Here is a 14,577-nt window from a genome sequence, read left to right on the forward strand (position 1 = left end):
ACCTCATAGAAGTTGTTCCAAGTTCCAGAATTCATTTCTAGAAAATGCAAATTTCTTTTAATGAATCTTGGAAATGCAAGGACCCTTTCCAACTTCTGGCAACTAGTCGGTCAGTGTTACCTTGGTTTGTCTTCATCCTTGGTTGTCCTTGATTTTTTATTTCATCCATAGATTCAAAATCCAATGGTTGATCGTAGTCCTAATTAGCTCTAGTCATTTATCTTTTCCCCTTCTTCACTCCCTCTTATTCTCCCTTTTCCAGCCTTCTCTGTTTTCTTCATTTGAAATTTCTATTACTTTCTGGAGTTTCTGCCAAGCGCCAACAAAGAAGAAAACTTTGATTAATATAATAGTATGATTTCTCGGAATCGTATGATTTCTCGGCTTAGTTTGATTGTGACAATAAAAAATTATACAATGGACAGAATTTTGATATTTATGCAATTATGACTTTGAATTTAAGTTAAGGGATTCTTGATCAGGAAGGATTCTGTTGTTGCCATAAAGATCATCAACTTTCTATATGAAGGAGCCTCCAAGAGTTCCACTGCAGAATACAATGCACGAACAAATATCAGGCACCGGAATCTTGTCAAATGATCTACTTGCTGCTCCAGCCAGGATTACAGTGATACTCACTTTCTAGGTCTAGTATTTGAATATGTGCCATATGGAACTATGGAGATTTAGATTGTGGCCGCAAAGAGAAAACCAATCAATGAGTTTGACCCTTCTTCAAAGATTGCTATTGTTGCTGATGTGGCTTATGCATTATGTTATTCATGACCAATTGACCATTTAGAACCTCAATCAAGCCGAGCAACATATTTTAGGACGACATGGTTGCTGGTGTAGGTGAGTTTGGCTAAGCAAGACTCATCTCAATCAACAGAGAGCCAATTAGAGTACTTTTGATTTATAAACCTAGAACCAGTATATGAAGCATATTCAAATCAATGCAAAAAAGGGTTGATATAACTGATTTGACATTAGCTTTCCAAACATTTGGTTTGTAAACTGATTGACAGAGGACATAGATTGAAATAGAAACATTCAAATATGATAGTAATGATAGACTGATAGTACCGCATATGAAAGTAAATTGCCACCAAGTACATCAGAAACTGATAGAGAAGCAGATGTTAAACTGCCGGCAAAAACATCACGTTCGCAACCAGAAAAAACTCAAGACTCTTGTTGCTCAGATGCATTATTTTCCTCACTTACACCCTTAATCCCTCGAAGGACTTCAGAGTAGAAATTCCAGTCAGGATGGTCTGATGAAATTGCAGGAACTCCAATTGGGTTCTCCTTCACATAAACCTGAAATCATTCGAATCTGCAAGGCCATCCAAATACACCCGTAGATCTCCATTTGGATCTATGGATGTATATTTCAATCAAAAGCAGCAATTAGCAAAAGCAAATAGTACACATACGTATTGAATGTACGTATTCTGTTCCGTTTTTTACCCAATAAAGTATCACTAGCAATGTCAGGATTGTAGGATTCCAGGAAAATCCCAGTGTGAGCCTGAAATGACATGAACAAACAAAGTTCTTCAGATATTTATATTAAGTTATTAACGTAAACAAGGGGCATACAATTTATAGAAACTCTGAAAAAGGGTTCACAAAAAATGAAAGAATCTGAAAGTGCATGTTTATGATATTACAGGATTGAGTAGTGCCTTGTAAGGGTGATCATCAATCAACAAAGTATCACATTCAGAATACTTTCCTTCAAAATGATTCCACACTTTCTTCAGTTCTTTGAAAACTAGAGCCTTCATCTTTTTCTCCAAGGACTTGAACCCAGAATCTGACATTGAGACCGACCCTATAGAACAGAACAAAAATATTGAAGTAACGTTGCTTTCTAATTGGATAGCATATCGTCACCGAAGGGTTAAGGTAGCTGTTTAAACTTACCCACACAAATAATAGTCTATTTCTCTGATTATACATGATAAAATCCAAGACACCATCTACATTTTTCCTGTTAATCCACCCATCAGAAAAGAATAGTAACGAGCTAAATTAATTTTAAAAAGAAAGTTTAATTTGGAGTCTTTAACACACTCTAGCGCAGAAGACCATATTCCAATCTCAAATCTTTCAAGGCAGAATTGTACAAAGTACAAACTCCTCAGCAAATGGTCTTTTGAAAACTAACAAAGAACAGTGAGTAAATGTATTACAGTATTAGGCTATTAGCATACAACATTGTATAGAGCACATAATTTATGAAAAAGATAGAATGACTGAAAAAAAAAATCATAGTTTAGAAGTACTACTTAGATGGTTTCCAAATTTCCCATCAGGGGTATGGTCACTTCGAATTCGAGGCTTGTTCGAATGTAAACCTTGTAGACTAGTAAACCATTGAGGGAAACGGATTGTATGCACCACGGAGTGCAGGCACCATTTCAATATTTTATTAATATCGAGACAATCTCAGTCTTTTATTTATGGAAATAGATAACATGAATTCTCAACCATCAGATTGGAGTTAGTTGATTACTTCTTTAACTGTCAACATTTTTGTTGACTAAAAAAACCTCATAGGTGTTAAAAAATTTACATTTCACACAATAGATTTTTCTTTTTTTGGACCCTCTCTCTCTCTCTCTATCTCTCTCACTCTCTCTCTCTCTCTCTCTTAGTGCATGGTGGTGATGTCATCGAGCTTGATCGTTCGCCGGTGCTCAATTTTTGACGGGACGAGACCAAAAATCATTCAAGACTCGACGTAAATACATGGCGATTTCTTCAATTTATCTTGGGTTAGAAATTCGCGGAGAGGATGGAGTAGAACTAATATCTCACATATAAGTTATAAACCCAGAATAATTAGGGTTTCAGAAAATTGGGGGAAATCGAAAAGGTGGGGGTGTTTTTGGATTTGATTCGAGAATGGAACACGGGATTTAGGAATTGAAGAAAGAAAAAGAATCCAGATTTTGGGTTAAGATGAATGGCGACCTGGAGAGATAAGATTCAATTACAATGGTCGTTTTAATTGGAAGAGGAACATAACCCAACATTCGGATCTGGGTTTAGTGCAATAATTGCAATTGTTTTAATTTAATAATTATTAATATCCTGAAAACTATGATAATAAATTTGTATTTTACTGTTTAAATCTGGTTTTTAGACTAACAGTGAATAAACGAAGACATTTTAAAAAATCACGTGTTTAGCACATGTTGTTGGTGGCTGCACACCGCTGAAGCACGGAATACACTCTGACCATTGAGATAAAAAACAAGAAGCTTCTTTCTTCTGGGTTCTGAAGTTGGCTTATCAGTGGAAGGCTATATTCACTTCCCGAGTCTTCGTTTGCATTATCACCACCACCATCATTATCAATACCACACAGAATAAGCGTCTTATCTGGAATAATTTCGGCCATAATTGATGAAAGAAGTGAGCGACCGAATTTGCTGAGTAAATTATTATAGGACTATATAGCTAATAAATAACTTCTTGAATAAAAAATAGCACATACGTTGCTATTCAAACTTTTCCAACTTCCAAATTCCAATGTTATGAAAACAACCCCTTCAAATTCTCATTTTTTCATCGAAAAATCCTCTTACTTCAAATAAAAAATAAAAAATGAAACCATCAGACTTCCTTAACGGCTAAACCTTAAAAACACAATTAGTATTTGGCCAAAGTTTGTTGAGCATCACCGATTCACATCCACTGTTTGGCAGAACTCATTGTAACGACCCCAAAATTTCGAGCATAAAGACTCAAAATATTAAAGTTGTACAACACAAAAACAATCTCAACGAATCGAAATCGTTTAAATGCACAGCGGATCATTACTGAGTTCACAATACAACTCAGACAACCAATTATTACAAACCCAATTTATAATTCAATATTACATAAAATGGAAATGTATAATCCTCACAAGAAAGTCGCACAAAATCCTCACACAAGCTGGAACTAAATATCTTCAAGTCCTCTGAGCGGTCCGTCAATTCCCGCTAATCCACACATGCGGAGTATCCACTACACCATCGAATTGGTGCACCGGGATTGTAAACACAAACCCGGTAAGCTTTACAGCTCGTATGAGTAAAAACAATAATAAAACTCGCATATCAATATATACGGAAATCCACAAAAACATCAAATATAAATGCACTCATGAGTCGATGGACGGCCCGTCTGGTTGTCCAAAATATGAAAATGAAAGTGCTCATGAGAAATTGGGCAACCCTTATGGTTACCCAAATGCATTTATAATACGGGTACTAATGAACGCTTGTACACATCTGTTACCCCTCACGTAGTACACCACCGATATCGGGCAACCACCTGCTACCCAACATCCAAAAATATGAGTACTCATGAGCCGATAACTACCTGTTACCTCACATGCAGTACTCCGGCAGACAGACTAGAGCTCTAACTGTATCGTAACTTTCGCCCGGCCAAAGGCTAGGTTCCGACTTGCCAAACACGTACAATAATCTCACATCATATTGTACAAAAATCAAGTCCGAAGACAAATCAACATTTTAACAATCTCCATGTTAAAATCACGTACAATAATCACACATCATATTGTACAAATCAAAATCACATGCTCGATATACAATCTCGTCATCAAAATGACATCATCAGGATAAAATCATAGCAGTATATTATATAGCAAACTATATATATATATACGCACCTATTTACCATTTATACAATATATATATAATCCGCTATATCATATACATGTCATATTTCATAAACACGTCCGAAGACAAAACGTTTTAACAAACACCACGTTAAAACCACGTACAATAATCACACCTCATATTGTACAAATTAAATCACATGCTCAATATTTACTTCTCGTCATCGAAATGACCAATTCCAATGAATTCATAACAGTATATAATATAGCAAACTATATATATATGTACTTATTACCATTTATACAATATATATGTAATCCACTATATCCTATACATGTCGTAATTCAATATTAAAAACTCTTGCAACATCTTGAATTTCCACAAGGGTAGATTCATAAATATGTGAGATTTTACTCACCTTTCTTCCTGCGTGCAACTTCCACGACACTGAAAGTAATTTCTTCACTTGTTTCGTCAGTCACCTAATAGCATGATAAATGCTTAGAAAATGATACTTAAAATACCAGGTGACGATTCCAGTACAACTAAATGTTGTTCATAAAACATTGTTCACAGAACACTGTTCATGATTTACTAATCATAGTTTTTTACTAAAACACTGTTCACAGTTACTGTTTTTACCAAAATACTGTTCACAGTTACTGTTTGTCATGACATATTCGCTGTTGCTGTTTTACCACAACACTGTTCACATTTAATGTTTCAGAACACTATTCATAGTACTATTCATGCGGCGTCACTGTTCACCGACCGCCACCAATCATCACCAAATTTCACCACCACAACCTAAACAACATTTCCAACAACTTTCTAGTTGACACCAAGGTCTAAATCTAAGCCTAAACAATCCAAACGACGAAGAACATAAATTCGGCACTATTCACAGACCATAGAAAATTGAAATTCTTGATTCGGGTACTTACACTTCGATTTGGCTCGATTCCTTTTGTGGGAATGTTGCTGGGACTGAGACAAGCAAAACCCCCCAAGAATCTCGAGCTATGGTGGCCTGAGGAGGCGGCGCCGACACAGCAGAAACTTCCGGCAGTTGCTGCACCGTGTGTGGTTGTCGCTGGAGTGCAAGGCGTAGCCCAAAAGATGGAGATCGTCGAGCCCGTCAGTTTGATAGGTGGCACGACACGAGGTGACGTCGGATGGTGGAGAAATCGGCCGGAGAAGATTTTTGGGTCGGTGAACAGTACCCGAGCTCGGGTGAACAGTAATCGAGCTGATTTTTTGGAAAAAAACTGATTTTCTGATTTCTAATCTCCTCTCCTTCCTTTTATACTATTTCAAAAATCGGAAACCAAACTTCCGTTACTAACAACTTCCACATACGACATCCGATTAAAGCGTGCTGCGCGTCTACGAATTCTTATTGACGAATTCTACGACTTTCGTGAAAGAAGTTTCCTGAAAAGAGTGACGGATTAAAAGTCGACTCTTGGGTCAAATAAACTTAATCAAATAACACACCTTTGGCTCTTGAAACCAATTTGTACTTCGAACAACGACAAAATAAAAGGCGTAAAATGTGAATTTAATCAATTTACTATTCCCTTAATTTCTGATAAATTAAAAGAAATGGTATTGGAAATTTGGGTTATTACACTCATTGTTTCCTTCAAATCGGCACGAGGTTATACTGTTATAGACTTATACGAATTTTTTTTTCTTTTAACTGAAATTCAGTCTAAACAAATTATTCACTCTAGTTTCCAAATCATGCCCCTTCCTTACAAAGGAGTTCTTATTCTTTATTTTCATAATCTGATCCCATCATGTCCTACATTTAATTGACTATCTGTAACTTCCTTTTGTGGACAATGTTGCTTGGAACTCATTTCCTAATTCAAATGGGATAACTGATCTTGTATCAACACCATTGTTGGGTAGTACAGGAGTTCTCCTTTCAATCAATGATTTGTTACATATTGTATGTGAATTAAAATATTCAAGAACCTCATTCAAAAGAAAATTATAAGAATCCATTCAACATTACTATATTTACATAATTTTTTATATATCAATGAAGAACTTTATTAGAGAAAACCTCAATTGAGCTGATTGTATTCATGCTGCATTACATCTTGGACGCCTATGGAACTCGGTCAAACCAAGTATGGCCATGAGAACTTCAAAGCCTAAACTGGCTAGTCCACAAATGCCTCGGAATCTCTTGGTGTATAGCTTATGGATTTCTGTTGCAGGCACTGCATGGCAGGCTGAATGTCTTCAATTGGTGCTCCATTGAGTAGAGCAGGGTCTCTAACCTTTGCTTCTCCAACAGCCTCAGTATAATTAATCTCTATAACAACATTTGGAGTCTGGAGAGGGGGGAGGTCCAATAACCTCAGTACAATCACTTCCTTGAACTTGTTTTGAAATTATGGTAACTGGCTCAGTTTAGTTTGAACTTGCATGCGTAGGTAAAATTTGTTCTCATATCAAAGCAGTCTAAATGCTTGACAGTGATCTTAAGAGCAATACGAGTGTGTGCGACAAAATAAAAATATTTTGCATACATTGAATATAAGCGGATGCCTTCGGAATTTAGGACATAGAAAAGTAGAAATTTTTTCAGAACATCATTTTACTGACTCCAACTTCTTAGCAACAATTCCAACAGCTTTCAAGCCTTTTGATTACGACTGATAACCCTCGAATAGTAACTCCAATCAGAATGAGAAGCATTTATTGCAGGCTGTCCAAATGGATGTTCTTTCACATAAGCAGTAACATCAGCTGCACCAGCAAGTCGCCCCAAGTAAAGCCGCAACTCACCCTCAGGACCTGATGACACAATAGAACGTCAAGTGCTAACTTAAAACAACAGTTTATAAAATGACCATTATTAAGTTTCTCACCCAAATAACTGTCAGTAATATGGTCAACCTTGTATTCAGTAGGAAAAATAGCTGTGTTTGGCTGCAGAAGAATCAAATGATGCATTGACAACATGAGAATGCTATATATGAAGTTAAGTCTACGACACTACAAGAAATTTTCTTTGAGAGAAGCATAATATTACAGGGTTTAACAGAGCCTTGTAAGGGTCATTATCTATCAGCAAGGTATTTGATTTTGAATATTTTCCCATTGGAAGTCTGGCTCTAGAATCCTTGTTCCAGAGTTTTTTCAAATCCTTCAGATACAGTGGTTTGTCTTTCTTCTCCAAGGTCTTGAACCTGAATCAGTACATTCAGATTGATCCTAAATTTCAAATAAAAATTTCCAACATCAATGTCCAAAATATTGCTCAAATCCTTAAAAATTAATGCCAAGAGTATATGATGACGCCCTCATGAAAACACTTACCCAAGCAAATAACAGCTTTCTCCTCAACCCTTTCATAACACAATCCAAGGCATTGTCCAAATACCATCTGTCAATCAAATGGATTTAAGACAAGAGACGATGCAAATCAAAAAAGTACCGTGCATTCGTGTGTGCAAGTTTCAGAAGTGATACATATTAGCTGCTAGTGTGTATTGGAACTAGATTTCAAAGAAAATTACAGTAACATGATTTTATATTTGTATGAGAAAATAGGGCCCGAGTTTCATACTCCCTTGCAGAAGACCATATTCCCACTTCAAATCTTTCCAAGCAGAATTTCATAAATTCTTCACAATAAGGCCTCTTATAAACTGTGATGAAGGAGAAGGAAGTTAGAGACTTGTTTACATGCAAAGGGAAAGATTAACATGAAAGAATTACTACCATGAAAGCTCCCATACGATGCATCTACACGTCGAGATCTTGGTATGTTAGATATGCCATAGCGGTAGACCCTATGGCAGAGCAGCCCACCAAGACCAAGAACAAGAAGCTTCTTTCTTGGACCAAGGCTCAGTTTCTCAAGAGGGAGATCCAACTGATCATGATCCAATGTGTTTCTGTTATCTTGAGAATCATTGTCACTGTAGCCACCGTGATCTGAAGATAGAATTTTGTTTTTTAACTTTTCTGCCATCTTTGGAATGCAAGCTAATTAACATCGGTGGTCGATTACTTGATTTAAATAGAAGAGAGCATGAGGACAATTCTTGGTTTTTTTGAATCCCCTTTGGTCTTTGCTATTAAATTCTATCTATAAACGGATGTTTTCCCAAGGTATGTTCAGTAAATTGGACTAGATCTCTATGACTTTGACGCTTTGGTTTCTTAACCAGCACAATCAATCTCGTCCTATTGATAAGAAAAATAAAGAGGTAGAACGATACGTCTCTCATACTTTTATGTAAGATTATATATACAAAGGGCCGACTAAGTTGCTGTAACTAACAAAGATAACTCTTAGGTTCTTGGAAGCTTAAGCTGATTGTAGCATTTGTTACTCTGCATCATGGCTCACTGTTAAGAAGTTAAATAGATTAAGGGAGTAAAAACACACATGAAGTACAATAAATTGCCCAGCATTAGGCCTTAACGACTACCATGACTCCATGAGCTATCTTAACATTATACTCTAGCAGAACTCTAATACAAGCCAGCCAAAACAAGAAGATATTGAATCCAGCTCCAACTAGGAAAACTCAACAACGCAGTTGTTGAGATGCATATGCTTCCTTGCTTTCTCCCGTAAGCTTTTCCTTGAATGACATTATAGTAACAGTTCCAATCAGGGTGACTAGATGAAATTGCAGGGAAAATTGTAGGATGGTACGTGTTGTCATCCTAGAGAGAATCAACATTTCCAACTAATAGTGTTTTTTTTTAAATTAAACGATATATTCGAAATTTCACTTTATAAAAATTATACAGAAATTTATCTACCTCATAAGGTTTCGACATATGATGCATGAATGTAGTTCTACGTACAGATACTCATAAAGGCACTAAATCGGTTTAGATACAAGAGCAGATCGAGTGGCCATATACAATGATGCCCAATGTCTCACTCGTTTAATCTACCCCGTAATTTGGTCATTGTGTTATCAAAGAGTTGGTTCAAACTCTACACAGTTGCATTAATTGTAGCTTAATTGTTACAATATACTCAACAATGGTAATTAACTATTTATTTACAATACAGTGAATACATTAATTTAGTTAGACTAGCTTATACACTTGGAACTATAAAATGGTTTGACATTAAGAAATGTTGGAACATATATATTTTATACGAGTATCAAACGTGCTAGGGCAGCTAATCCTCTGTCCCCAAATTCCCTATTCCTTATTTCCCATTTCCCATTAATATATAGACATCTATCATTTCTTGCCAACTCACCAAATTCTAATCTAACTATGTAAAATGAAAATAAAAATAAATAAATATAATCTAACTCCGAAAAAAAAGAGATTAATCATCATCTTCTTCCTCTTCATTTCCTTCACTCTGTTCATAATAATTGATAGAAAAAACGCATAACAGCTAACAAAGTTGCACCCAACCAAGATTACTCGAAGAGAAGCCCGAGCTGGTTTGAATGGTATAATAAATAATCGAATTTCGTCACTTGTCGATGTTCCGAAGCTTTATTAGAAGATGGTTTTTCTTAAAAAATCTCGCCTCACCTGCATTGAGGTTTAAGATGAGGGAGATAATTTGACTTGAATATTGAGATTTGTATTGATCTATTGAGTGAATTGATACAAGGCTAAGCTATCTATTTAGGAAAAAACTTGCGTCCGATCTATGTTGGACGCAGCCGTCCGAACTCTCCTATGTGGACCAATACTAGGCTGCCACGTATCATCTTCTTCTGACTAGATTTCAGCTTTTTATCATTGTTTTTTTATTTTGGAAAAAAAATAGAGATGTGATACGTGAAGAAAAGAAGCGCGTCTGGTACAAACGCAGCTGCTCCGCAGTCTCCCCTCTTTTCTTCATCGGAACCTCCTCGTTCCTCACTTTCTCTTTCGTTTGCACGACACACCTTCTCTACTCAGCTATCCTATTAGGTAATACGTTTCTCTTCAATTCTCTCCCCCCCTCTTTCTCTCTCTCTCTCTTCAAATTTATAATCCTTGCACTTGGATTCTGACCCGTCAAAAGAGAATAGAGATGAGAAAATTTCAATGGGTATTAAAATTCGGGTCTCTGATCTTGGGATTCGCTATTGCTAAACTAGTATTGGCTGCTCAATTGATTTCAATTATAATACATAGAGTTAACATGAACAGTTAAAGTGGAGACCTTTTAGATTTTGTTTGCTGTGGGTATGCAGTTTAATTATGGACTTGCTGTTGTATGATTCTTGTGATGATTGTAGCAATGATTTCAATGTTAAACATGGAAAAGTTCCCCAACATGAATCGCTGCAATCCTTCTTTAAAATGGTAAAACATCTTAGTATCATTAGCAAGTTGAAATACAATGATATAACTATTCATGGATCATCAATATGTTATACTTACATTAGATATATATATATATATATATATATATATATGTTTTTTTTAAAGCATCAAATAAAAATGTTCTGTTATGTTTAACAATAAATTAAATTTTGTGCTATTCAAAAAGTCCTCATATATTTGTTAAACTATGAGGATTCTTGTTGTTTTATCTTCCAGGTCAAGTTCAATAAGAGAACTCAGTGACTAGGTTGTGTTCTCCATCGACTTGCAAAGAACATAAGAAAGCATGAGTTCCATATGTTGGAGGTTGTAAGTTGGTAAATACAGTTAGAGAACATACTGACCATTGTCACTGGTTAAGATTCACTGCATTTGTATGCATTTGTATCTCAGAACTCAATAGTGCTTAGCATTCCTCTTATTAAGATGAAATAACCATATGTACTCAAATGCATGTTATGCAACACATTGGTTTTACTTATATATTCATCAGAGTTTTCTTATGTATTGTTTTTTTTTTCTCCAAGATGCAGTTTTCAGAGACCAATATTGTCTCATACATGATATATGATAGAATGTTTATAAATTATGCAGAGCATCGAAAATGTCTGAATGAATTATTAGGCAAAGAAAAGTGATTGAACGAATGGAGAATTGAGCAAGTATCCATGAGATCTTGAAAAAAATAAGTAATTGCATGAATTCAGAATTGAGCATGTCTAGTTGCCAAAATAAATTCTTGTTTCTGAATCTACAAAAGCTATCAACTTGAACAACTCTTCTTCTCATTTTTCTCTGTTGAATTGATCTCCTTGTCCTCATTACCTCATAACATATCCACTTGCGTCATAGCTTCATACAAGAACAATTAATACCAAACGTTTTAGTAGTTACACAATATAGAAGTAGTCTGATGAAATTTTGAAGACTGACAGTTAAGTGATTCTACTAAACTGCTATAGTAGTTTATGAAAGTTGTGTATATGAACAAACCTGTTTGACGGCTAAGCATGTTACAAATGTGGAGTTTCATCGTATGTGTCACATGCAGCTAATACCTGAGATTCCTATACCATGATAAAACAAATTTGTTTAGCCCTCAATGAACCCTATTATAAAGTACAGAAACAAAACAAAACAAGAAGCACCATACTTGAGTTAATATATCTGGTATTATAGGAGCAGTTACATCCTCTTCTACGATCTGCACTTGCGTTTCTAAATTAAGTCGAATAGGAGAAGTATTCTGAATCACATAAAAGAAAGGTTTAAATCAGAAACATGTTAATTTTCTTCTTTTCCTTTTATTTTGAAAAAAAGAAGAAAAAGAAGTTGAAAACAAATACCTTCATCGATAATCGCTTTGTTGCAGTGGTTTTTTTCTTGAACTTTTCAGCTACGTTTTTTATTCTGTCACCACGCGGACGTCCAACAATAGCTTTTCTTTTAACTCCTCTTGGAATCATTAAATCCTCAGTCTCACTTTCGCTGGATGAATCTTCAACTTTTGGAGCTTCCTCAATACATTTTTTGTCTTTAAATAACTCTTTCTTCATTTTCTCCAGATTAGTAAGCAATTCAATGGATCGCTCATTAGCATATGCGGTTAGCTTTGCATCTTCAGCTCCAACAGATGCAACCTCACGAAAACTACGACATAAATGACCATATCGCTTCCCTATTGACTCCTTATGGTTGTCGCTAGGCACATGATAATTAGTAATAGTTCTACCTTTTGCACTTCTTGTCCAACGCTTCAGTATGTACTCTGTTGGGATCTTTGACACATTTTTCTTGTCTAGAACTTTAAGCACATGACGACATAGAATTCCAACGAAGGTAAACATCATGCAAGTACAAGAAACTCTCTGTGTTGAAGCATTAAATAGTACCGCATGCTCTCTACATTTTCCCATATATGATACTTTATACTCACTGGTCTCTTCTTTCTTCCCTACTTTATAAACCTTGTAATTGAGGCTACGTGTGTACTCATTCTGAAAGAGTTGAAAAGCTTTAGGAGTATACATATCCCGTGCATGCTGCAAGATTTCCACTTCAACTATTAACATAGGAGAAGTTTGTAGCATCTTAAAATCAGCAATTAACTCCTTATATCGTCTATCAGCCAAAAGCCTCTCATAATGTATGAAGAAACGCAAAAGGTCATATTTTGACTTTAGATACTTTTTTAGCACATTGTTCATACTTTCACTACGTTGAGTAGTCATCATGTCTGCAGTGAAAGTGTGTCGCCCATACATCAATGCCCATTTTGCTCTCAATTCAAATAAAGATGCAAGCCATTTATTGTTCTTCAAATTATAAGTTTCAAGCATATTATTCCATGCCAATAACCATTCATCTTCCTCTTCAAACTCATATACCAATTTACCAAAGTCAGAAGCAAATTCTTTTGAAGCTTGAAACACACTAGACAGATTCTTAGCACCATTTTGATAAATATGCCATACACATAATCGATGACGAGTTTCAGGAAATACCTCTGATATTGCTTTAGCCATTGCTGCAGATTGGTCAGTCAATATGGTCTTAGGATGTTTTCCAGACATCGCTGCAAGAAAAGTTTCAAAGAGCCACTTGAATGAGCTTGTAGTTTCATCATATAGTAAAGCTGCACCAAATATAATAGTCTGCTTATGATGATTAACCCCAATAAATGGTGCAAATGGTCTCCCGTATTCATTTGTTCGGTAAGTAGTGTCAAAACAAACAACATCTCCAAAGAGGCCATAGTCACTTACTGATCTCGGATCGGCCCAAAAAATATTTGTTATCATGCCATCCTCGTCAAGCTGCATAGTATGAAAATATGATGAATCTTCTGTCTGCATTTTCTGAAAATACTGCACTATTGCATTGGCATCTCCTTTTTCCATGTTCATCTTTCGTTTTCTATATATGTAATTCTTATAATCCTTGTCTAGAAAACCAAGATTCTCCCTTCCTCCCACCTCTCTACTCATGAGTTCTATAGTCTCTTTTATTGATACTCCTGAATAATCTGCATCATCACCGTGTGCTTTTTGAGCTTTTGACATGGAACGATTAATTTTCATCATGTGCTTCATGGGTGTGCGAACTAAATCATGATTATGACTTGCATTAGAAGAAACAATTTGGAAGTTTCCGTTTTTCTGAAGCTGACAAGTAATATGGGCTTTACAACCCACCCTCGTAACCGGTTGAGAGTATGACTTGCTTTCATTCGGCTTCAAGAAACCTTCCTTGGAACAACAATATGTAACTCTTCTTACAATCCCCTTCGTGTTTCTCATTTTAAGGTGTATTCTGACATCAAAACCAACTCTTTTACCATATTCAACATACCATTGGTGGGCACTATCATAACTATCAAACTCCCTTCCAAGTTCTATTTCATCCCTCAGCTCTTTATCTTCAACACCCTTCGTAGATGGTTCATCTCTTTGGAATTCTTGCGTAGGTGAATGCTTATAATTCACATTTTCTGAATTAAGTTTGTCACTACTTGCTTCAGTGCAACCTAAATCCTCCATATATAGCTGACAATATTGAGAATAATATATCTTAAGAAGGGAATAGAGCAAATAGAATATAC

General features: G+C 35.7%; 3 protein-coding genes and 1 pseudogene across 4 annotated transcripts in view; 1 reads left to right on the forward strand and 3 right to left on the reverse strand.

Annotated features, from left to right (window-relative positions):
- Nucleotides 1–14,577, forward strand: part of LOC126797745 (enolase) — a 98,639-nt gene that overhangs the window by 18,909 nt on the left and 65,153 nt on the right. Inside the window, exon 1 of one of the 2 annotated variants that reach the window (XM_050524455.1) lies at nt 1,768–1,772. The exons of the other annotated variant lie outside the window; for it this stretch is intronic. The gene's annotated coding sequence lies outside the window, so the exon portion shown is untranslated. Of the gene's footprint in view, nt 1–1,767; nt 1,773–14,577 lie in introns of those variants that run through there. 2 annotated transcript variants of the gene reach the window in all.
- LOC126796846 (uncharacterized) lies at nt 1,186–3,415 on the reverse strand (annotated as a pseudogene).
- Nucleotides 6,821–8,643, reverse strand: LOC126796847 (uncharacterized). The gene is made up of 5 exons (XM_050523565.1): nt 8,408–8,643; nt 7,699–7,855; nt 7,535–7,595; nt 7,327–7,460; nt 6,821–6,994 (listed from the first exon to the last, which is right to left on the reverse strand). Exons 1-5 carry the CDS (start codon nt 8,641–8,643, stop codon nt 6,821–6,823), a joined length of 762 nt encoding a protein of 253 aa, XP_050379522.1.
- LOC126796848 (protein FAR1-RELATED SEQUENCE 5-like) lies at nt 11,990–14,515 on the reverse strand. The gene is made up of 3 exons (XM_050523566.1): nt 12,323–14,515; nt 12,130–12,222; nt 11,990–12,043 (listed from the first exon to the last, which is right to left on the reverse strand). Exons 1-3 carry the CDS (start codon nt 14,513–14,515, stop codon nt 11,990–11,992), a joined length of 2,340 nt encoding a protein of 779 aa, XP_050379523.1.

Source organism: Argentina anserina, chromosome 6, assembly GCF_933775445.1.
Source record: "Argentina anserina chromosome 6, drPotAnse1.1, whole genome shotgun sequence".
In the NCBI taxonomy this organism is placed as follows: domain Eukaryota; kingdom Viridiplantae; phylum Streptophyta; class Magnoliopsida; order Rosales; family Rosaceae; genus Argentina; species Argentina anserina.

What these genes read in the sequence shown, in the direction of transcription:
- LOC126796848 (XM_050523566.1), bottom strand. Translation starts at nt 14,515, where the DNA reads ATGGAGGATTTAGGTTGCACTGAAGCAAGTAGTGACAAACTTAATTCA. An exon ending in CAAAGCGATTATCGATGAAG is followed by an intron (nt 12,223 to 12,322) that starts GTATTTGTTTTC and finishes TATGTGATTCAG; the next exon opens with AATACTTCTCCTATTCGACT. An exon ending in TACCAGATATATTAACTCAA is followed by an intron (nt 12,044 to 12,129) that starts GTATGGTGCTTC and finishes ATCATGGTATAG; the next exon opens with GAATCTCAGGTATTAGCTGC.
- LOC126796847 (XM_050523565.1), bottom strand. Translation starts at nt 8,643, where the DNA reads ATGGCAGAAAAGTTAAAAAACAAAATTCTATCTTCAGATCACGGTGGC. An exon ending in TCTCGACGTGTAGATGCATC is followed by an intron (nt 7,856 to 8,407) that starts GTATGGGAGCTT and finishes GTACTGATTCAG; the next exon opens with GTTCAAGACCTTGGAGAAGA. An exon ending in TATTACTGACAGTTATTTGG is followed by an intron (nt 7,461 to 7,534) that starts GTGAGAAACTTA and finishes TTGTGTCATCAG; the next exon opens with GTCCTGAGGGTGAGTTGCGG.